The 25,364-nt window shown below is 39.9% G+C and overlaps 1 protein-coding gene across 2 annotated transcripts in view; it reads right to left on the bottom strand.

Moving 5' to 3' along the window:
- Positions 1-25,364, bottom strand: part of sestd1 (SEC14 and spectrin domains 1) — a 136,782-nt gene that overhangs the window by 76,535 nt on the left and 34,883 nt on the right. The window contains exons 3-5 of one of the 2 annotated variants that reach the window (XM_048599507.1): positions 18,545-18,653; positions 8,933-9,023; positions 1,677-1,790 (exon numbers count right to left, since the gene is read on the bottom strand). In XM_048599507.1, coding sequence (XP_048455464.1) covers positions 1,677-1,790; positions 8,933-9,023; positions 18,545-18,653 — 314 coding nt within the window. The remainder of the gene's footprint in view (positions 1-1,676; positions 1,791-8,932; positions 9,024-18,544; positions 18,654-25,364) is intronic. The other variant, XM_048599508.1, reaches the window with a different exon arrangement.

Genomic DNA, 25,364 nt, shown 5'->3' with positions numbered 1-25,364 from the left:
GGTTTCACAGGTCGGCGCAACATCGAGGGCCGAAGGGCCTGTACTGCACTGTAATGTTCTATAGGTAGAATGGTGAATATAAACATTTGCCATCTAAGTTGGAGTATGCACTCGAAACATTGCCCAGAATCCCATTCAACAACAGACAGTTAAGAATAGTTAAGAATAAGGGAGACTATTTGATCTATTTCTATCTAGAGTTGGCCTCATTGCTGTAATCAGCGCAATTTCAAAACTATCAGCATGCATTTTTGGAACTTGTAGATTAGTTAACAGTTAAGTAGTTAAACATGGAGGCCCACAGGTAGCTATCAGTGATTCTTCTTGACTCCAGGAGATGCATAGTTGTGGACCTCTAAAATGTAATCTATTCTTAATCACTGAACTGACAAGAACTTACACTCTCCTGCTCTTTGTCTAACAGTAAAAAGTCTTGTTACAGTTTAAGTGAGGTGTAACTCGATTTTAACAGTATAAATTCATTGTTCTTTCTAAAACAGCCTCAATGGCTCTAAAAGATTAATTTTGTATTTGTCAAATATCATTTTCTTCTAAAACAATAAAAATTCCCATGCAGTATGCAAATAATTATTCTTTTGACAGTTTATTTCAGGTTCTAACTTCAGCCCATGTATAAAAAGAATTGAAACAAAAACTGCGAATTCTGGAAATCTGAAACAAAAACAAATTGCTGGAGAAACTCAGGAATTCTGGCAGCATCTGCAGACAGAAAGCAGAGTTAACATTTCGAGTCCAGTGATGCTTCTTCAGCTATTATCTCACTGTGAAATTTAAAAATTAAAATGAAGGAATTTAGTCGTTCTTACTTCCTGGTTTCGTTTCTGAAAGTATACTGCAATACGGTTGGCTGCTTACCCTGCTTGATATCACTATTGCTGAACACCTGATGATTCCCTTGGCTTAGAGCCATATTTAAAGCAACATGAGGAAAGGGGAATTTGGTGTTATACAGATCATTAGATTCTGCAGCTCTATTGAAGGTCAACAGTAAATACTGCTGCTTCACAGCTGTTTATGAAACTTAGATCATTGTGTAAAAGTAATAAGCCTATTATTTTTCTTGAGTATTTAATCCACTTCAGTGCATAAATAAAAAAATCTAAAATGCCCAACACTAAGACGTAGATCTAGTTTTCAGAAAAGTTTGATTATGCGCATTCTTCCAAATTTGAAAATCAGAATTATTTTAACTTCCTGAAAAATGTGAAACTATGAACGTCCACCAACTTCATCCTTATTTAAAGAATCAATCCTATATCTTCTTAACAAAGGTATCACTATTCAATAAACAATGACAATCAAATTAATTAAAATGCTATTTTTTACACCAGCTCCAACAATAGGTTATTTGTACAATGTCATTTTCAGGAACGCAGAAAGATGATATTTATAATCTGCTTACTGTAAACATTTGTTGTAGATTTTCCACAAATGTGATGGTTTTAATCTGTAAATACTCCGAAAAATCTGTAAACCTGTAAAAACTCTGAAGACTTCCTATTTTCAGACACTGAGTAGCACTATTAGAAATTAGGTTTGAGTTCTACATTGATAGTACATTTAATGAAAGTAAAGTAATATTGGAGACTGTAAACCAGATTAAAAATTGCAAGAACACAATACCCATGCTGGAGAACACATCAGTGTTCACATACCTCAAATCCAAGTCTATCTTTCTCCTTCCAGAAGCAGAAATGAGTCACTTTCTTGTCCCAGAATTCATCTGGTTTCACCACACAGACTAAAGACACCTCAGCAGGAATCACATTCTAGGTAACAGAAGAAAATCTGCGTCACTTTCATGCGTGGAGGACCATTTTTACATCTTTTCCCCAAAATTTTGCGATACTGGGAATATTACTTTACATTCATAATACCTGTAAAGAGAATAAACATATGATTAAGGTAATTCAGTTCGCAACTGCCTTGTCTTCATTTCTTCAATACATGCATTGCTACAGACATAAGAGGAAACTGCAAGGCACACATCAGAAGACCCGGATTTCACTTCCACCTGATTCAGAGGTGTGTAATAGGTTGAACAGGTTGATTAGAAAGTAATTCAGAGTTAGCTTTGGACTCATGTGGCATAATGGTACTGTACCCTGGGCCAGAAAATCCAGGTTCAAGTCCCAGCCATCCTGGAGACATGTCTGAACAGGTTGATTGAAAACTAACTTATAGTTTCTGGCTGTGGCTCAGGTTGGTAGTACTCTTACTTCTGAGTTGAAAGGTGGTGGGTTCAGGACTCACTCCTGATACTTGAGGCAGAGAAATATAAGTGAATACTTCATGCCATACTCAGGAAAATGTCTGGGGGTGTTTCTCCTGAAGGGGATCTTACAATGTAGCTGTAGTGTTCCTACCTCTGAGCCAGAAGGCCAGGGTTCAAGTTCTAGGTAAGAAAGAGAAAGAAGACACCTGTAGGAGTGGACTACAGGCTCCCTGACAGTACAGTGGGACGGAGAGTAAATCAGGAGATAACGAGCACATGTAACAAAGGCAGTACATTAATCATTGGTGACTTTAGTCTTCATGTAGATTGGAGTAGTCAGGTTGACAGAGGAAGCCATGAGGAAGAATTCATAGAATGCTTACATGGTCATATATTATTTTCTATTTAGGACAGTTTCCTAGAACAATATTGTGGATCCAACCACGGATCAGGCTATTTCAGATTTGTTAATGTGTAATAAACGTGTTTAATAAATTATCTCAGAATAAAAGATTCCCAAGGGAATAGTGACCGTAACATGGCAAAATTTAGCATTCAGTTTGAGAATAAGAAACTTGGGCTGGAAGCTAGGCTAAACCAAAATAAGGGTAATTTCATGGGAATGATGGCAGAGTTGACGGGAATGCACAAAAGGGGTTTAGCAGAAAAGATGATTGATGAACAATGACAATGACAGACTTTTAAAAACATAATTCAGGACCCACAACAAGGATGTATCCCAGTGAGGAAGAAGGATTTTAGGAAGGGAATAAACTTATTGCAGTTATTCAACAACATGAAGATGGCTGGAGTAAACCTGTCTATCATAAGACCATAAGGTCATGAGACACAGGAGTGAACTTGATGGGCCAAATGGCGTATTTCTGCGCCTAACTTTCACGAACTTATGGTAGGCAGTTTTACCTCTGCCAGCTTCAGGTCACTGGAACACACAAATCAGTACAATGCCTTATCTAATGGTGGTCATCAGATACCAAAACCCCTGGTTTGCAGCAGCCTAAATTCAGACACCAGGGCCTCAAAGCTGATTTGTACAATAACTGAATAACCTTTGGTAACATTGTTGCAAATCAATATTGCAGACTCTCAAATCACAGATTTTAGTTGCCAAACCTCCTCAAGAAAATGCTAAAGATTGAATGTAGGAATAATTAATCAGCTTTGAACATGCAACTTCTCAGGCAAGCACATAACTCTAGGTCACATAACTCGATACAATTGGCGATTTTGTCCTTAGTCTTGACTGAAATGCAACAGATTCTGAGGTACTATTGTATGCTTCATTAATCTGGCATTTATCCAATTACAGCTAATTCTGCTATAGCATGTGTTTCGTTAACAAACATTGGCTGTAACGTGATTGATGAATAGTGGATGCAGTTTGGATAACGCAAACTTTCTGCTGTCAGGTATAGCGATTTTCCATAGTGATTTCCCTGTAAAGCGATTTTCTACAGTGCGAGGTCACGCAAGAATGCAACTATTACGTTATAGGAGAACTACCTATACTCCAGTACAAAAAAAGGGCTTGCGGCGGCAGCAGGAGCAACTTCCAAGCTCCTGCGGCAGCAGCAGGAGTGACTTCCGAGGTGACGACTTTGTACACTTTTCACATAGCTATAAAACTTAATTCTAATTCTTAGGAGTGAAAATGCAAGTCACACACTGGGTTTGATTCCAGAAGTTTTGCCAGAAAAGCATAACGTAAGATTTTAGATTAGGACTCAAGTCTGGATTGGATCCTCTTCTCTCTCCCTCATCAATGTTCTCCTCATGGTTGTGAAATCAAAAATAATAAAACTTCTACTTCTGCACTGTTCATTCTAGTCCTTCTCTTGTTCATTTTTGACTCGTGTATGTGCATGAATGTCAGGGAGTGCGCAGTAAGCCTCAACTATAATGTTGGCTCAGTTCTTCTGCAATATTCACAGTCAAGCCTTATACATGAATGATGACCAACTGGTTCCCTCAAAATAATACTTCAAAAAGCAAATACCTCCGGAGTGAGACAAATTTGATAAAAAGTAATGTGTTTTAAAACAGTGGAAATAATGAAGCTTCTTTCATCATACTGTACCCTGACCAATCAGGGTACAATGACATGTAGTCAGATGTCAATATTATTCCCTAGATTTACCAGAATAAATTGACATTAATGTTTCCTGGTATGATTTTACCGTAGCTGATCAACAATGTAATAAATCTTCTATGGTGACATGTGCAGTGCATAGACACTTACAGCAGATTTAAATGATGGTTTATTTTTGCCCTGGCACATACTTGAAACATTCATAATGTCATGTTGCAGTTGCAGTAGAATGTTCGGATAGATCAAGTAAAGTAATATGTTCATGGAATCTTACAGTAAATAAAACCACCATTTGTCACATTTTTTTTCTGATGAAGGGTCTAGGCCCGAAACGTCAGCCTCTCTGCTCCTATCATGCTGCTTGGCCTGCTGTGTTCATCCAGCCCTGCACCTTGTTGTCTCGGATTCTGCAGCATCTGCAGTTCCTACTATCTCTGATTCAATTTGTCACATTGTGCTGGTCCAATTTAATCTCATACCCAAACTCTTCTCCGCTGTGACAATATTATGGCTTTAATGAGTGTTTCTTGTCCTTTTTTTTTAATATGAAAAAGGGTTGAGACAGAGGTTCAGAGTAGTCTGTTCAAAGTGAATAAATTAAACAGCTTGTGAGGCCTTCAGGGCTTTTCTTTTTAAAAGTCAGAACAATAGAAGCAGCCTGAATGAGTGGGGGAAAAGCTTCCACAGAACTACGATTTTTAGATTTAGCTTTCTGCAGTTGCTGAGGTATTGAATCTGGATGTGGAAGCTCTTACTCCTCTCTCTGTTACAGCTAAAAGCTGGGGTCTCTTCCTGCTGCTAGAATTGTACGTGAGACAATCTATTTTACTTAATTTGTCTTTGCCAAAGGGATATTATTGTATTGAAATGGGTAATTAGTAGTTTTTCTATATTATTTTGTTAAGCATTTTGATAGAATTACAGTTAAGCCAATTTTTTCTTTTAATTTTATCTTTATTTTAACTCTAGTGTAAAATAAAACGTATTTTGCTTAAAGTTGAATAGTTTGACCAATCGAATGGCATCTGGAACACAATGCCTTACACTTTTAAAAAAAGACAAAGTTAGGCTCTAGGCTTTCGTCTTAATATAGTTTGAAGGGGTTTAGTATGGTCCAGAACTGGAAATGAACTCAATCTTGTATGTAAAATTGACTTTTCAGGTAGCACAATCTAGATATAAACAACACTCATGCAAAGTATTTTCCCTACATTTCCCATTAGTTTCTTGTCACATATTTAATCTACAATCCCTGGCTATCCAGTCATTTTCCAGCAACATTCCTACTGAATTTTCTTTCTCCCACATGGATCTCCAAAGTTCCTGCATGCAACAGATGTCACACAGCTGCATGACAATTGATATGCTCAGGACTTTCCAGCAGAGCAATCACACAGACTGGAGGGAACACTGTTTGCCAGGGGAAACCGTTCCTCCCTACTTGCTCTATTAAAACTCATCATCATTTTGAATATTTCAATTAGCTCTGCTCAAGGAGGATAATCTGAGCTTCTCTAAAATCTCCATACGACTGGTATCATCCTGGTAACTCCTTCGTGTCCTATCCGAGATCTTGATATCGTTCTGAAAGCCTGAATTGTACACAATATTCTGACTGAGGTTGAACCAAAAATTGGTAATGCTTTAGCCTTCCTTCTTTTTACATGGACTTCTTAAAAAATTGTTCACAAAATAAAGGAGATTGGAAAGGCCAACATTTATTGTCAATCTTCAACATGCCTACAGGATTTCACATAGGACATTCCAGGAAAGTGAATCGGTAATAAAGGAGCAGCAATATATTTCCAAGTCAGGTGGAGCATGACTTTGACAGCACTCATTGGTTATGTTTTTTTCTTAATTCCCTTATGAGTGTAGGTATCATCGGAAAGGCCAGCATTCTCTGTCTGTCCCTCATAACCTTGAACTGGGTAGCTCGTTAGGCCATTTCAGAGAGCAGTTAAGAGTCACAAGTAGGCCAGATAGGCATGGTGTTGGCAGTGGACAATAATGATAGCTCATAACCAGATTTACTCCCTTGCCACTGTAACCCAAATCCAACATGATTACAGCCAAAGATCTCAACATGATTGAACTTGATACCTGCTCTTGAAGCTACTGAAAATGTCTTCAAGTGATAAGGTTCTTCCATTGGTAGGGACACTCCTTGAAGGCATTGCATAACTACAACTGGATTATAACCCAATTTCAAATAAACAAAAAAATCAGTGGTGGACCTCGTATTGAGAGCTAAAAGAAAGCAGTGTCTTGAGGAACTGGGAGGGACTTGATTCAGAGGAAAGTAGGAGAACAAAGTAACAGTTGTACTGGAATATCAAAGCACCAAAAAAGGATCTAGCAGGAATTAACAGCACAAGAATGATGATGAGGAAACAGAAAAATAGCAGATGTGGATACAGAGGTTTGCAAATGCTGCATCAGGGTACCATTAGTTGAATTGAAATTCTATATTTTGACAGTATTAAGAGAGTTGGACTAGAGTGTGATGCTTATATTTAGAAGCACTGCAAAGAGAGGCCTGGAAGGAAAGCTTCAAGGTCTGGAGATACTTGGATGTGATGAAAGCAAGATGTCAGGAAGTGAACTTGGAAGGATAAACGAAGAAAGAGAAAATAAGTTTGGGGTGCATCTCTAATTGTGCAGTAATAGAAGAGATTTTTGTCAGTGGTTGGCGACATTGAGATGTAGCAAAAGAACCACAGGATGGAGAAAGGTCACAGAGCATGAAGTAGGATCATAGTTGGCAAGAGAAGGAAATTCATTGGCATTCAGAATAGGAGAAGCAACAATCGGTACAAGTCAAAAAATCAATGCCACTTACAACGAAAGCAGCAGGAGGCAGCAAAGAAATGGAGAAAAAGACCCAAGTGATCAGATTAGGTGAGGGCAAAGAGTATTAGAAGATGAAAAATAGTTATGCTAGGAGAGCTGTGAGGGGGAGCAAAAGAAATGTAGGGAACATCAGAGGGGACTAAAGGAGCAAAAGTGAATCCATCTTCTCTTTTCTACAGAAAACTAAATTATCAACCAATAAAATGCTATTTCTATACACACTGTTATGTAGTAAATTACTTTTCTTAGTGAGGAAAACGTCATTATGTTTAGCCTCAAGAAAAAAAAACTTGAGGTATATTTTTTGATATTACATTGCCAGTCTAGCTTAAGTGATATCAAGAGTTAGCAACATTCACACTAAGCATTTCTGATTCATTGAGTTGCAAACTAATGCAATAAAATTAAGTCTATTGCATGACTGAGATAGCAAGAACTGCAGATGCTAGAGTCAGAGATAACAAAGTGTGGAGCTAGAGGAACACAGGAGGCCAGGCAGCATCAGAGAAACAGGAAAGCTGATGTTTCGGGCATGACCCTCCTTCAGAAAACTTTTCTAAAGAAGGGTCCCAACCTGAAACGTCAGCTTTCCTGTTCTTCTGATGCTGCCTGGCCTGCTGTGTTCCTCCAGCTCCACAATTTGTTATCTATTGCACTACTGTCTATTTTTACTTGTTCTAAATTACAAAATAGATTTCTTTTATGTCAGTTATAATGTTAATTATTTTTGCTACCCAGAAGCCAGAAACTATGATGTGATTTGCATCAATTCAGTTGTATAATTATATTAAAAATTTGGGTTCAAATCCTGAACGTGCTCATCAGTAGATACTGAGAGTATAAGGTCATGCTCTCGTTTGCAGAGAGCAACTGTTCATTCATAGGAATGGCCTTTGTTGCTCCGCTCAAATCTGATGGAGCGCAAGAACATCAAACATTTTATAGCCAAACAGAATGCCTGGCCTGAAAGATTGATCATATCTTCCTACAAAAAAGATTACTTAACAGAGGTCATTGATTTAATCCATTGGATTTACCACCATGCGGTTAATTTTCTTGGCACTATAGTTCAGATAACTAATGAAGCATGGCTACTTACGTGCACAAACAGAACTTACTGCAATCATACTAATTCCCTCACTACGACATAGAATGGATCTTACAAAATTTAAACTTATCATAACTTCATAAATGCTGAAGTTTCACTTAGTTCTAAATCTACATAAAGTTGAATGTTAAAAAGTCATTGGGAGGTGGAATTTTGGCAAACAATTGTGGATACTAAACAGCCAAGAATTCATATTGCTCAAAGTTTCCCAGCACTAAGGGACAAGAGCCAAATATATAAGCCTTGGTCCAATATAATAGTACTTCACTCCAAAAGCAAATAAGCCTCTCTTCTGTTTATACATTTACTAAAACAGAGGAAGCATTTCTATGAATTTCACATTTAATCTAATTTATATGTTTTCAATAAGCTGAAAAGAGTAAAATACAATCAAAAATGTATTGGGTTAAAAAAAAGTCACAGTCATTATAAAACCCTCCACAATTTGTCAAATATTCAGGTGTCCAATTTCTTTGCAGTGTTTTCTCTTCAGAAGCTATTAGTACTTGAGGGAAATAATAAGGTGTCTTCTGTACTATTACATATACCTTAATGGAAATGAATAAAATTAGATAAGACTTGAATTGAGTTACATGCATGTCTATTAGCTGTGAGGAAACCTTACCTGCAGCATCAGCACAACCGTCTTCACTACATTCCATTGAGATTTCCGGCCATCCACTATAACTGTGAAGCCTCTGGCTTTACACTTATCACTGCAAGAAAGAAAATATCAACTTGAACACTGAAGGTCAAACAGAAAAATATCACAAATATATTTAGGCCTAGAAAAGAAAACCTTAAGTCATATTGTGAAAGGTTTTAGGAGCTTCAATATACCTTTTAACTAACTTGTAACGTGTGCAATAATTACAAAAATCCCCTGTCAATTCTGGAAATCTTTCAAAAACTGTAAAACTGTTGCAAGAAGAAAGCATTCACATAAATGAAATTTAAAGAAGAAGGCCTGAGTTTTTAAGTGTACAGAAATATACAAGGCTTTCAACTCAACATGCAATTGGGTATTGGATGAAGCCCATTGACCAAAGGCTCCAAGTTAGTTCAAACAAATCACCTTTACGATCTGCCCTGTGCATTTATCTTAAGTTGAATTCAACTATTTTACAGTAGCAAGTCCTTCATTAGATTTTACCAAATTCTTCAAATTCATCGAGGTCACAGATCCAGATTTTAACAGCATAAAAACATTGTAAAGGCAGCGCAAAAAAAAACTCAATCTGCTGGTAAAATTAATGAGTGACTTCCTCATTAATTTATAATACTGCAGTGTTCATCAATAAACAGATAGCATTGTGAAGTAATCCAAGACATGCTGAGATGAAAAGTGATGGGAATACAAAGGGCTGAGAGCAGAACTGGCTGGAGTGGACTGGGGGGAGTTTAGTAGCAAAGACAGGTGAGACACAATGGCAAAAGTTTAAGAAAATAGTTCATGGCTCATTGCAAAGGCATACTTCAACGAGGAAGAAAGATTCTAGGAAGGGGATAGCCAAATATGGTCATCCAAAAAGTTAAGATTAAAAGAAAAAAACCATGTGGCAAAAATGAGTCATTAGCTCGAGGATGGGGAAGTTTTGAAATCCAACAAAAGATAACCAGAAAACAATAAAAAGGGGGAGAAAACAAACTTTAAGCATACATTTGCAAGTAATATCAAGAAAGACTGCAAAAGCCTCTTTAAATCCAGGAAAAGAGAAAGAATTGCAGAAGTGAACTTTGAGAATTAAGCTGGGGACCTAATAATGGGGAACCAGGAAATGGCATATGAGGTGAACAAATAAAGTTGCATTCATCTTCACAGTCAAAGACACTAATAACATTCCAACAATACTAAATAATTAAGGGACAAAGTGCTAGGGAAACAAATGGAGTTAAAGACCAAAACATCCCCTGGATTTGGAACTGATGGATTGCATCCTAAGATATTAAAGGACATGGTTACAGAGATATTGGATTGTTACAACAAGTAGACAGTAACAGAAAGTAAATCAGCCTCACAATCACTGGATTCACAACATAATGAAATTGGAAAATTCAATGACCCTCAAAATTACCCAATTGTTCCTAATGATACTTTATGAATAACAGATCTCAGAACCAAGTTTATAGCTTAAATAAAAATTAACATTTATTATTAATACAGCAGCTTTAGCAGATGAAAGCTAAATTACAAGGTAATCTAATTAATATCTATGATTTAAACCTAATCTTCTTTGATCATAACCCCCAGCTCACACACAGAGACTAGGCAAAGACTGCTGCCACAACATTTCCTATGTCATCTGATGTCCAATTTCACTTCATAATGCTCCTTAGCACATATTAGAATATTTAATTATATTTGAGGCATAAGATATTTCAACGATGTGGAAGTCAAGCATCATCTTAAAGAAAGAAAGATGAGTAGCAAGGTGACTGGAGGAAAAATACTAGGGAATATCAGTTCAATAGCACCAGGCCACGGTCTTCAATTAAGTGTTTCTTTTATTCCCTAGACCTTTCGTTCTCCAATCTTCTTCCTCCCTTCTAGAATCTCAATTCTTTGCCAAGGATCTGGGGGATTTACATGTTCATTGTTCAGTTTCAGAGTCACTGGTTACAGGCAAACAAACAGTCAGAGAGAATACGTGACTGCCTCCAAGCCCAAGTTGCTTTGCTGCAGAGATACAGAGGCAGACCCTGCTTCTTCTAATCTGAAAACCTTCCACTCTCACACACACCAGATGGTCACTTGTCCAGGATCAAATCAGAGCACTGTCATCAGCATCCACAACTGGTCACAACTGCACAAACCAATCAGCAATCCGTTACCTACTGAATCCCACTGTGCATGTACATGCCCATACGTGCCATCTTATCTCTCCTCTCCCCAAAGCAACAGTATAAATGCAATGCACAATGAGTTTCAATAAGCTGCCTTCAGAAGTGTACAATTCCTTTTCCAGTCCTTGGTTTTAAAACAGTCCTTTTCCCATTTCCCAAATGAATCTTACTATACAAACCTGAACAAAACAAACAAAAAAAGGGTCTACTTGTCATGACCCACTAGGGAGACTACATAGGAGATCAAGCCCCATTGTTCCCCAAATTATCACGAAAAGTTAAAAGTTTAGTCAAACTATCCAAACTTCCCAATTTACCAGATGACAAACTCATGTCAAAAGAAAGTAATCACCATGTTTCCGTATATAGCATGAAAATAGCGTTATTACCAACTGATTGCCTTTAACCAATGGTATTTAGGACATATGAACTTACAACTCTCTATAGTTTAAACCCCACCCTTTTTAAATTCCCTCCTTTACAAATAAATATACAAAGATAGATAAGGCACGCATATTAAGGAGGAAAGGGGAAAAGAAAGTCTGGGAACCAGTTTACTTGCACTAGTCTGGACCATAGAAGTTGAAGAGCTGTTTTCTTTTGGTTTCTTCCAATCCCTTTCAGTTCTTTGCTGTTGATACAAAGTTGCTTGCACACCATAAGACCATAAGATATAGAGCAGAATTAGGCAATGCAGTGCATTGAGCCGCACCACTATTTGCTCACAGCTAAAATATTTCTCAATTCCATTCTCCTGCCTTCTCCTTGTAACCCTCAATCCCATTACCAAGCAAGAACCTATTTTTCTGTCTTAAATACACTCAATGCCTTGACCTCGACAGTCCTCCATGGCAATGAGTTCCACAGATTAACCACACTCTGTTGGAAGAAATTCCTCCTCATCTCAGTTCTAAAGGAGGTCTTTTCATGCTGAAGCTGTACTCTCAGGTCCTAGTCTGTCCTACCTGTGGACACGTCTTCACATCCACTCTATTCAGGCCTCTCATTATTTTGTAAGTTCCAATCAAATCGCGTCTTATCCTTTTAAACTCCATCGAGAACAGAGCCAAAGTCCTCAACCGCTCCTCATATAACATACACTTTATCCCCAGGATCATTCTTGTAAAGTATCTCTGGAGCCCCTCCAATGCCAGCACATCCTTCCTTACTGCTCACCATATTCCAAATGGAATCTGATCAGAGCCTTATACATCCTTAGTAGCACATTTTTGCTCTTGAATTTTAGCCCTCTTGAAATGAATCCCAACATTGCATTTGTCTTCCTAACTGCCAATTGAACCATAAGAGTCTCCTGAACTAGGACTCTCAAGTCCCGTTGTGCTTCAGATTTCTGAAGCCTTTCCCTGTTTAAAAATAGTTTATGCCTCTGTTCTTCCTACTAAAGTACATAACCTCACACTTTCCCACAATGTGTCCCAGTTGCCACTTTACCTACTTTCCTATCCTCCCAAACAAACCTGCCCCTCCACCAATCTTTCTATCAGTTTCTTCGTTCAGATCGTTAATGCATAACGCGAATAGCTGTGGTCCCAACACTGACCCTGCTGAACTCCACTATTCAAGGGTTGCCATCCTGAAAAAGACTCCTTTTTCTCTACTCTGCTTTCTGCCAGTGAGCCAATGCTATATCCATGCCAATACCTTTCCCCTAACACCATGGGCTCTTATCTTATTTAGCAGCCTCTTGTGTGACACCTTGTTTCAAAAGCATTCTGAAATCCAAATAGATCACATGGTTGAATCTAATGACTTGAATAGGAACTCCATTTTAAATGTAGATATAATTGTAGACATAACAAAATGGCACTTTGCCAACAACTATTTACATTTAAAATGCAATAAAGGCAGATGGTGATGTAATGGTGATGGTCATATGACTGTACTGTTAATCTAGAATCCCAGACTAACACTTTGGGTACATGGGTTCAAATCTTAACATGACAGCTGGTGAAGTGTCAATTCAATTAATAATTAATTGAAAGCCAGAATTAAAAGTGCACTGGAAGTCAGTGGTGATTGTTGTCAAATTCCATCCTTCAGGAGAGGATATTTGCCCTCCTTACCAAGTCTGGCCTACATGTCAGTTCAGACCCACAGCAAAGTGGTTGACTCTGAAATGGCCCTAGCAAACCATTCAGTTCAAGGGCAAATAAGGATAGCCACAAATGCTGGCAGTGGCACATATGCCCCACAAAAGAACACAGAAAAAGTACAAATACGATGAGACTACACAAGTTCCCTTTCAGAAGAGGTATAGAGACTTCAGCCAGATAAGAAAAGATGACGCGGTGACTAATAGATTGTTGAAGAGATGGAGCTTGCAGAGACTTACAGAAGGATGGAGAGGCAAAGGGATCTCAGAGAGAAAGAGAGAGAGAGAAAAAAGTTCTTGGACTTATTTGCTGATAATGGAGTTGAGGTGTCACAGATAGATTTATAACAGGGGCAGAGATTTCTGCAGAGACTCGGCACGTGTGGCAGGATCTGTGGCAGGAGAGCAGATTCAACGTTTTGGGTCTATTTGGCTCCTTCATAACAGTCCTGAAGAACAGTCAGTGGACCAGAAATGTTGCCTTTGTTTTCTTTCCAGTGACCCTTCTTCTGGACCTGGCACGGTGACTCCATTTTCTCTCCACAGGTGCTGCCGGACCTGCTGAGTCTCTCTAGTAATTTCTGTCTTTGTTTCAGATTTCCAGCATCTGCAGTTCTTTTTGTTATGGACAGATTTTGTTTTCTGATTCTCCATGATCAAATTCTTTTAAGACGTGAGGTCTGTGTTATTGTCAGAATGATTTGCCCCAATTTAAATAATCCACAAAGACAAGGAGAATCCAAAGGGATTTTATAAATATATTAAGGACAAAAGAAAGAATAGGGCCCCTTAAAGAGGAGCCCGGCTGCTTACGTGTGGAACCTCAGAAGATGGTGGAGATTCTAAACAAGCATTGTGCATCAGTGTTTACTGTGGAAAAGAATATGGAAGATACAGAACGTGGTGAACTAGACAGCGACATCTTGAAAAATGTCCATATTACAGAGGCGGTGATGCTGGACAGCTTAAAACGCACAGAAAGTGGATAAATCCCCGGAACCTGATCGGGTGTAGACCCTAGAACTCTGTGGGAAGCTAGGAAAGTGACTGCTAAGGCCCTTGCTGAGATACTTGTATCATCGATAGCCGCAGGTGAGATGACAGAAGACTTGGAGGTTGGCTAACATGGTGCCACTATTTAAGGAAGGTGGTAAGAAAAAGCCAGGGAACTACACAGCGGTGAGCCTGACATCAGCGGTGGACAAGCTGTTGGAGGGAATCCTGAGGGACAGGATTTACACGTATTTGGAAAGGCAAGGACTGATTAGGGATAGTCAACATGTCTTTGTGCTTGGGAAATCATGTCTAATATTGATTGATTTATTGAAGAAATAACTAAGAGGATTCATGAGGGCAGAGCAGTAGACGTGATCTATGAAGACTTCACTAAGGCATTCAACAAGGTTCCTCACGGTAGACTGGCTAGCAAGGTTAGATCACATGGAATACAGGGAGAACTAGCCATTTGGATACAGAACTGCCTCGAAGATCGGACAGAGGGTGGTGGTCCCGGGGATTTATCCACCTTTTGTGCATTTTAAACCATCCAGCACCTCCTCCTCTGTAATATGGACATTTTTCAGACTATAGTCGTTTGCCCAGTGTGTGCCACAAGGATTGGTGCTGGGTCCACTGTTTTTCGTCATTTATATAAATGATTTAGATGTGAACATAGGAGGTCTGGTTCGTAAGTTTGCAGATGACACCAAAATTGCAGGTGTGGCGGACAGCGAAGAAGGTGCCTCAGAATAAAATGGAATCTTGATCAGATGGGCCAATGGGCCGAAGAGCGGCAGATGGAGTTTAATTTAGATAAATGTGAGGTGCTGCATTTTGGAAAGGCAAATCAGGCCAGTACTTGTACACAATGCGAAGGTCCTGGGAGTGTGCTGAACAAAGAGACCTTGGAGTGCAGGTTCACAGTTCCTTGAAAGTGGAGTCACAGGTAGATAGGATAGAGAAGGCGGCATTCGGTATGCTTGCCTTTATTGGTCAGTGCATTGGGGATAGAAAGTGGGAGGTCATGTTGAGGCTGTACAGTTCATTGGTTAGGCCACTTTTGGAATACTGTGCAATTCTGGTCTCTCTGCTGTAGGAAGGATGTTGCGAGACTGGAAAGAGTTCAGAAAAGATTTATAAGGATGTTGCCAGAGTTGGAGGGTTTGAGCAATAAGGATAGGCTGCACAGGCTGGGGCTACCTTCCCTGGAGCATCAGAGTCTGAGGGATTTTATAAATCTTATAGATGTTTATGAAATCATGAGGGGCAAGGATAGGGTAAACATACAAGGTTTTTTCCCTAGGCTGGAGGTGTCAAAAACTAGAGGGCATAGGTTTAAGGTGAGAGGGGAAAGATTTAAAAGGGACCTAAGGGGCAACTTTTTCACGCAGAAGGTGGTACGTATATGGAATGAACTGCCACAGGAAGTGGTGGAGGCTGATACAATTACAGCATTTAAATGGCATCGGAATGGGTATATGAATACCAAGAGTTTAGAGGGATATGGGCCAAATGCTAGCAAATGGGACTAGATTTTCTAGGATATCTGGCTGGTATGGTCAAGTTAGACTGAAGGGTCTATTTCCATGCTGCACATCTCTATGATTCTATGACATGCACTGGATCTCCTTTGTCTAACGTGCTGTTTACCTCCTCAAAGAATGCTAACAGATTGGTAAAGCAGAACCTCCCTTTGACGAAGTCTTGCTGACTCAGCCTTATTTCACCATTCATTTCCAAGTACCCTACAATCTCATCCTTAACAATGGACTCTAAAATCTTATCAACAACCAGGACCTGGCTAACCAGCCCATAGCTTTCTGTCTTCTGCCTCCCTTCTTAAACAGGGCTGTTACATTGTCCATTTTCCAGTCCTCTGGGACCCTCCCTGACTCCAGTGACTCCTAAAAGATCATCACCAATGCCTCTACAATCTCCTCAGATATCTCCTTTAGAACTAGCTAAGTCTCGAGATGGACATACACAATTCTACACATCTGGGCACAGATAAAGGTTCACATGAGATTGTACTTTTAGACCAGCAATAACAGATTTGCTTCCACATACTAGAGTTCCCTGATAGAATGTTCAGTCAGGAATCTAGCCACCATGTGCGCTAACAAAGCTGAAGGCTCAAGTCCAAAAATTTCTCCATTGAGCGTGTGTGGCTAACTTCATGGAGAACTATGTGCAACACTTCAAGTGCACATAGGAACTACGTATGGATATTCACTGGATGCATGTCAGATTACATAAACTTGACCAGTTGGCAGCAGTGTTGGCACAGTGATATTTGAAACGCCAGTTGTATCAAAGCTGGTTGCCCCGCCAGCTATCTGGAGCACCAGTCAAGAGCCATGACTGTGTGGGAGGATGATAGCTGTCTCCCATGTCCCCCTGACTGAACCAGCATAAGGCAACTGTGCAGCAAGGCCCTGTGGCAAAGATATTTCTTGTAATAACATCATTGAAAGTCCAGGCCCTGCTGTCAGTTGTAATCACACTCAGATGGGATTTGGCAACTTTTTCCCCTTTGTATTATCCATAATGCCAGTGGGTTGACAATTTCTTGCAATGCCCACCTAGTTCCTGGCCACTTTCCCAAATACTGTGGTGATCTATTAATACCTGTATGTTAATTGCCAAGTTTCCCCCAGGTCATCTACCTCTTCAATGAACCCATCCGAGTCCCTGTGCTGGGCTATGACTGGCTGACTGCTGAATTGCCAGCTGTGTATACCTGGTCTGACCCAGACAATCTGGGCAACCCACTTAAAATCTGAATATACCTCTCAACAAATTCTCAAATAAGCTCTTTAGCCATCTTAGTTGCCATGGTTGGATCAGGCAGGCTTTCAGTGGCATGTTTCCCCCTACCCTGATGAAACATATTGGCTAATATAGGAAACGTTCAATACAGCTGTCACATATGTTTCATCATCACTCACCTCTGTTGGTAATTCAAAAAAAAATTTAAAACCAAGAATCTGCCAAAGGCCTTTGAAAAACACAACTACTGTACTGTCATTGAAAAAAAGAACCGTGGAGGTTGGAAATCCAACAAAAATAGGGATTGCTGGAGAAACTTAGCAGGTCTGACAGCATCAATGGAGAGAAAGCAGAGTTAACATTTCCGGTCCAGTGCGTGCTGAAGAACTTCACTCTTCAGGCCTCTTTTCTGTGGCTTTCTTCCTCCTACTCAATGACAGTAACAAATAGCATAGTGCCAGTAAAATAACCCTTTTTATTTCTCAAACAGACCAGAAAAAGATATCAGGATTTATAGGAAAAGAACGGCTGCCCAACTTCCTTGAATTGCTGATTTTCAGCTAGTTCAGGTGGCTATAGAATACTATGTACCTGAAAATCAGTTTGTAATTTAATAAGAACTCGTCTGACTCTGGATCAGAAGATTGCGTGTTCGAGTCACATCAGGCTCAGAAAGCATTACCTCACCTCAAATTCTTTGGGTGCCCTCTTGTGGCACAGTGGTAGTGTCCTTGCCCCTGGACCAGAAAGGCCTGGGTTCAAGTTCCACCTGATCCAGAGGGGTGTAATAGCATTTCTGAACAAGTTGATTTGGAAAAATAGGTTAATTTAAAAAAAGTCTTGACCAGCTTAATTACAACAAATTAATCGCTTGTGTATAGAATCTAATATGAAGTGAGATGAGAGATCAACAGATAGGGTCTAATGATGAAAAAAATTTGGGGTCAGGATAATTAGACATTTCTCTCATTAACACACAATTTTCCACAATATTTCATACCATAGATTTGCTTTAGTTGCCCATTGTACGTGTCTCTGGGCACAGACACACATGCACATTTGAAATAAAAATTCAGTGTTTTTTGCAATGAAAGAATTAAAAAGTCTGCCTTCAGTTTAGCTTTAAACTTCAAAAGCACACATCCTATGTACAACTGACAAATTTGCAAGAAAGGTAGACAGGATGAATAAGGATAAAATATTAGTTCTTTGCTGAATAACACTTATTATCATCAGCCCTTGATGAAATACAAACAAGCCATTTATCACAAGAAATCCCTAAAGTTCATTTCACAGTTCTCATAGTGCAATACTTGCAATAAATTCTTATAAAATGCATTTTCACAATGCATTTGACTCATCAGAAAATAATCTCCACAGATAATCACCATACCTGACAAAACAAATTTAATTGCTATCAGTGACAAAAAATTGCAGATTGAGCAATAATTTGTACAAACATAATAGCACTTTTTAAAAAAATACAGCTAGAATGCACGAAAGAAAAATCACCTTGGAATGCTGAGCAAGTAATCCAAAGTGACACTTAGCTCATCCATGTTTGTTTGCTCTGAACATAATGGAATTGTTAGGATAAGGCCACTTCTTCTGTCTTTGCCACCTGAAAAGCAAATATTTTTTGTCAGCACATTACAATGGTAAATCAATCCGAAAAACATATCATTATAACAATGGAACAAAATTTATTGGAAGAAAGTATTATAAGTAAGACAGATGAGTTAAGGGTGTGCATTGACACGTGAAATTGTGACGATGTTGCCAAAGAGATGTGGTTGAGGGACAGGCATGACTGGCGCTCAACATGCCCGGTATAGGATCTTCAGGCAGAACAGTGGAGAATGTAAAAGAGATCATGTTGCATTATGAATTAACGATTCAGTGACTGCAGCAAGGAAGGACAATATCTTATAAATGTGTTCAAATGAGGCTTTGTGTAGAGCTCAAGAATAAAAAGGGGGCAGACACACTGCTGGACAGACCTCTAAATAGTCAGTGGGCAATATAGGAGTAGACGTGTTGACAGTTTAGTAAGGTATGTAAAAACAATAATAGGTTAATTATATTAGGGAATTTCAATTTCCTCAACATGAATTGGGAGAGTCATAGTGTAGAGTTTGTGGTGGTGGTTGGCCGTGGCAACAGATTTCTTCAACTATATTCAGGAAAGCTTTTATATTAACATGAAGGTGGTCCAACGAGGAACGTTGCTATGCTGGGGAACGAAGCTCGGCAGGTGTTCAAGGTAGCAGTGAGAAAGCATTGTAGCAATAGCGGCCCCAACATTGTACATTTGAAGTTTGTTATGGAAGAGGAAAAGGAAAAAGATGGTCTGGAAAAAAGGATTTTGGACTGGGGGGAGGGTAGATTTTATTAAAATAAAGCAGAATATGGCCAAAGTAGACTGGGAATAGCTACTTCTGACTAAAGATAAGGTAGAACAGTTTGGGGGTGCTCAAATGGAATTGTGAGATTCCAGGCCCAATATGTTCCTTTTAGGGCAAAGTGTAGGAGCAACAAGCCCAGAAAATCCAGAATCTTGGTATATTCATGACTAGATAAAAAGGAAAAGAGAGGCTTTTAACAGGGACAAAGGGAGGAAATCAGCAGAGGTCCCAGTGAAGTTTGAAAAGTATGGCAGGCTGGGGGGTGGGGGAGGTCGGGGGGCAGTGGGGGGACAATAAAGCATTCAGGAAACAAAAAGAGGGGACATGATTAGGGAGAATTCCAAGATATTCTGCAAGTACATCAAGGGGAAGAGGGTAAACAGGGAAAAAGAGTAGGGCCCATTAAGGACAAGGGCAATCTATTTGGATTGTTGGGTCCCTTACTATTAATGATTTACATAAACGACATAGGAGTAAACATGGGAGCTGGGATTGCCTGTTCGGGGACAACGATAAGGAAATTTACAGATGACACAAAGATTGGCTGGGTGGTTGACAGTGAGGAAGATGGTCTTAGGTTACAGGAGGATATAGGTGGATTGGTCAGATGGGCAAATCAGTGGCAGATGGAATTTAACCCTGATAAGTGGGAGGTGATGCACTTTGGGTGAAGTAACAAAACAAGGCAGTATTCAATGAATGGCAGGACACTAGGAAGCTTAGATCTTGGGGTTGCTTTTCCACAGATCGATAAAGGAGGCAGGTCAAATTAATAGGATAAAAATTGAAAGAACTGTGGATGCTATAAATCAGGAACAAAATCAAAGTTGCTGGAAAAGCTAGCAGGTCTGGCAGCATCTGTGAAGAAAAAGATCAGAGTTAACGTTTTGGGTCGGGTGACCCGTCCTCAGAACTAAATTAATAGGATAGTTAAGAAGGAATGCATGACACTTGCCTTTATCAGTCATGGATTCTAGGAGCAGGGAGGTTATTATGGAGCTGCACAGGACTTTGGTTGCACCATAACTGGAATATTGTATGCAGTTCTCGTCACTGGCTATTCAAAGGGTATGAATGCACTGGAGCAGGTGCAGAAGATTCACCAAGATATTGCCAGGATGGAGCAATTTAGCTGTGGGGAGGCTGGATAAAGTCAGGTTGTTTTCTTTGGCGCAGAGAAAGCTGATGGGACTTGACTAAGGTATATAAGATTATTAGCAGCATGGAGGATAGAAAGCAGTTGTCCCTCTTAGTTGAAGGCTCAATATCAAGGGGGACACAATTTTAAGGTGAAAGGCAGCGATTTGAGGAAAATGCTTTTTTCACCAGAGGATGGTGCGAATCTGAAATGCACTGCCTGGTCTGGTGGGAATCTGGAAAGCACTGCCTGGGAGGGTAGTTGAGCTGGGAAACCTCACAACCTTTAAAAGTACTGGATAAGCACTTGAAATGTCATAACACTGAAGGGTATGAGCCAAGTGCTGGAAAGTATAAGACCATAAGAAACAGGAACAGGAGTAGTCTGTTCAGCTCCTTGAGCCTCCTCTGCCATTCAACAGAATCACAGCTAATCTGATATTCATCCTGTCCACTTTTCTATGTTTTCCCAACAACTGTTGAATTCCTGACTGATCAAGAATTTATCTATCTCAGCCTTAAATATACACAGCTTTCTGTGGCAAGGCATTCCAAAGGCTCACAACCTTTGAAAGACAAAATTTCTCATCTCAGTCTTAAATTGGCACCTCTTTATTCTGAGACTACATCCTCTGGTCCTAGACTCTCCCATGAGGGAAACATCTTGTCAGCATTTACCCTATTAAGCTCCTTAAGAATCCAGCATGTTTCCATGAGATCACTTCACTCATTCCAGTGAGTAGAGTCCCAACTTGTTTAGTCTTTGCTCATAAGACAATCCTTCCATACTGGGGGTCATCCTTGTGAACCCTATCTGAAGTGCCTCCAATGAAAGTGGAACTAGCCTATAACTAGATTATCTTTGCGTTGTTGCAGACTCGGTGAGCTGAAGGGTCTCTTCTATACCATGTGATTCTAAAAAATTTGGACATTCCAACCCTTTGTTAGGTACAATGAGATTTTCAATGACTGGGTTGTTATTCTTTATTTAAATGTTACCACTTTTTTTTAAAAAACGCCTTGCATCTAGTACGGAGTTCAGCTCTTGACATATATTCATTGCTTGTTTCTGAACTCATCATCATTTCTTAGAGATTACTTTCTTCCTTTATATAAATACTTCTATTGGGAATGGAATAGGTCTGAGTTTACCTCATTTTATCCGATAAACAAAATCTCCCACCAGAACAAACAGAAATATTTTCAATCAGCATATGTTAGCTAATGTTACACAATATGTGTAATCAACTTAGTGCCTTTAGTGTAATGAAATGTCCTAAGGTGCTTCGCGTAAGCATTATAGTGAGTTTGCCAATTGGATACGAAATTGGCTTTCCAGTAGGTGACAAAGGGTGGTAGTGGACGGTCATTTTCTAGACTGGAGGCCTGTGACCAGCAACGCTCCACAGCGATTGGTACTGGGTCCACTTTTGATTGTCATTTATTGAAGTGATTTGGATGAGAATATAGAAGGCATAGTTAGTAAGCTTGTGGATGACACCAAAATTGGTGATATAGTCAACAGTGAGGAAGGCTATTTAAGATTACAGAAAGAGCTTTTTACCAACTGGGTCAACGGCTGAGGAGTGGCAGATGGAGTTTAATTTGGATAAATGTGAGGTATCGCATTTTGATAAAACAAACAAGGGCAAGACTTATACAATTAATGGTAGGACCCTTGGTTGTGTTGTAGAACAAACAGACCAAGGGATTCAGGTATATAGTTCTTTGAAGTTTGTGTCGCAGATAGACAGGGTGGTTAAGAAGGCATTTAGCACACTTGCCTTCATTGCTCAGACCTTTCAGTATAGGAGTTGGGATGTCATGTTGAGGTTACACAGGACGTTGGTGACACCTCTTCTGGAGTACTGTGTGCAGTTCTGGTCAGCCAGTTATAAGAAGTTTGTTATTAAACTGGAGAGAATTCAGCAAAGACTTACCAGGAAGTTGCCAGGAATGGAGGGTTTGAGTTTAAAAAATAAGGGTGGATAGGCTGATACTTTTTTCACTAGAGCATAGGAGGTTAAGAGGTTTGTAAAATCAGGAGATAAGGTAAATAGCAAAGGTCTTTTCTCTAAGGTGGGGGCGTTCAAAACGAGGGGGCATATTTTTAAGGTGAGAGGACATGACGCAACTGTTTTTGCACAGAGTGGTTAGTGTGTGGAATGAACTGCCAGAGGTGGATGCAGGTACAGTTGCAATGTTTAAGACATTTGCATAAGTACATGAATAGGAAAGGTTTGGAGGGATATAGGCCAAACACAGGCAGGTGTAACTAGTTTAGCTTGGGAACATGGTCGACGTGGACTAGTTGGATCGAAGGGTCTGTTTCCATGTTATGTGACTATAAATTAGGACACTGCGCTATGAAGGAGAAACTGATGCCTCAGCTGAAGCACCTGGTCTTGAAAAGGGCCCAATAATGGAGGCATTCCCAATCCCTCATCTGAGGATTGATGAGGGCAACGTGCCAGCTTTCCTCCCTGCCAGACCCCTTTGCTGAAGACTGGGGCAGGAATGAAACTTAATGGCCACTTAAGGACTTCAATTGAGATGAGGAGGAGCTCTCTGGAATTTTACAGTAAAGTAATACAGGAAATGGTAGTCTATTGGATCAGTAGTCCAGTGACATGACCAAAGTACTACTCTAATGTTCTGGAGATATGGTTTTGAATCTCACCATGGCAGACGGTGACATTCATATTTTTATTGAATTTGGAATTAAATGCTAGCCTAATGGCAACCAAGTAACGATTGTCACAAGTACATGTCTCGTATGTCTTCAAGGGAAGGAAATCCACCATCCTACCGAATCTGGCCTATGTGACAGCAGACCCACAGCGGGTCATAGTCAACCACTCAGTTCTACAAAACCACTACAGAGCTTAAAGAAAGGAATGAAACCACAGTAGATGGCAAAACAAGTGCAAACACAGCCAAGGCAACCCTGCAAAGACCCCTTTCCTAACATGTGGGGGCTTGTTTCAAATTGGAGGTAGTTGTCCCAAAGACTAGTTAAGTATCAGCCTAACACAGTTGTACTCACAGAATCATAGCTTGCAGACAATGTCTCAGACACCACCACTGCCATTCCCAACCCTGGGCATGTCCTGTCCACTGGCGGGTCAGACTCATTAGACACAGCAGCACAATGACATACAACTGGGAAGGAGTTATAATTGGAGTCCTTAACATCCGGTCTGGACCCATGAAATCTCATATCCAAATATATGCAATAAATTCTTCCGTTGATTTCTACCAAAGCTCTGAAGTACTGCCATGATGGTGGGAAACTGAACTAACAGTCGGTGAAAGCTCCACAAATATCCCCAACCTCAAAGATGTAGGAGATCAGCCCATTAGCGCAAGGTAAAGAGTTTGTACTCATCTTTAGCCAAATTTACCAAGTGGATGATTCGTCTGTTGCATTCAGATATTACCAGCATCACAGAATCCAGCCTTCAACCAAATGATGCACTAATATCAGAAAGAAATGGCTGGAAGCTCTGGATACTGCAAAGGCTATGGACCCTGACCACATTCCAGCAACAGTACTGCAGACTCCTGTTCCAGAACTAGCAATCTCAAGCCAGCTGTAATGATACAGCTCACCACTGCCATCTACCTAACAATATGGAATATTACTCAGGCATACAAATATACAGCTCAGAGGGAAAATTGGTCCTGGGCACAAAAATCAGGAAAAATCCAACAAGGTCAAAATACCAGCCAGCCAATCAGCCTACTCTCCATTGTCAGCAAAGGGATGGAAGGGTCAAGACATATCAGACTGAACATACAAAGGAATAATCTGCTGATACTTAGTTTGGGTTCCACCAAGGGTATTTGGCTCCTGGCCTCATTGTAGCCTCGGTCCAAGAATGGACAAGATAAAAACTGAAACTCAGAATGTGAGTGACTGCCTTTGCAATCAAAAGGTCCATATAACCACATATGGTATCAAGAGGCCTTAGAAAACCTGGAGTCAATGGAAATCAGAGTAAAACCCTCTACTGGACAGTCATATATAGCACAAAGGAAGATGGCTATGGTTGTTGGAGATCCATCATGTCAGCTCAAGGCCATCACTGCAAGAATTCCTCAAAGTTAGTCCAACTATCTTCAACTGCTTCATCACTGACCTTCTTTCCACTGATAATTGCATGATGTTCAGCATCTCTGCAGCACTTCAGATAGAGAAAATGTCTGTAAGTACCAGGACCTAGTCAACTGCAGGCTTGGGTTTTTCTCCTCCATAGACGTTGCCAGACTTGAGCTTTTCTAGCAACTTTGTTTTTGTTCTTGGGTTATGGAAAGTTTTTACAGCACAGAAAAGGGATTTTCGAATGATCTTGTCTGGGCTAGTTATCGATCATCTATCTATCTATCCTAATCACATTTTCCAGCACTTGGCCTACAGCCTTGTATGCTACGGCATTTCAAGCACTACCTAAATACTTTTCAAAAGTCTTGATAAGTGGATAAGTGAAGTGTCCAGATAAGGTTGATAAGGAACAAGTCACCGTGCTACACAAGTGCCAGTCAATGACTGTCTCCAATCACAGAATCTAACTGTCACTCCTCAACATTCAATGATATTACCATCACTAAATCTGCCACTACTTTTATCCTGGAGTTTACGATTGATTAGAAACAGAACTTGATCAGCCATATACATTATGTGGTTACAAAAGCAGGTCAATAGCCGAGAACGCTATGGTGAGTAACACACCTCCTGTCTCCACAGTGCCTGTCCACTGTTTACAAAGCAGAAGTCAGGAATGAGATGG

The sequence above is a fragment of the Rhincodon typus genome, chromosome 7 (assembly GCF_021869965.1).
Source record: "Rhincodon typus isolate 14 chromosome 7, sRhiTyp1.1, whole genome shotgun sequence".
In the NCBI taxonomy this organism is placed as follows: domain Eukaryota; kingdom Metazoa; phylum Chordata; class Chondrichthyes; order Orectolobiformes; family Rhincodontidae; genus Rhincodon; species Rhincodon typus.
The sequence above is the reverse complement of the archived record's forward strand: the minus strand, read 5'-3'. Positions and strand labels throughout refer to the sequence as shown.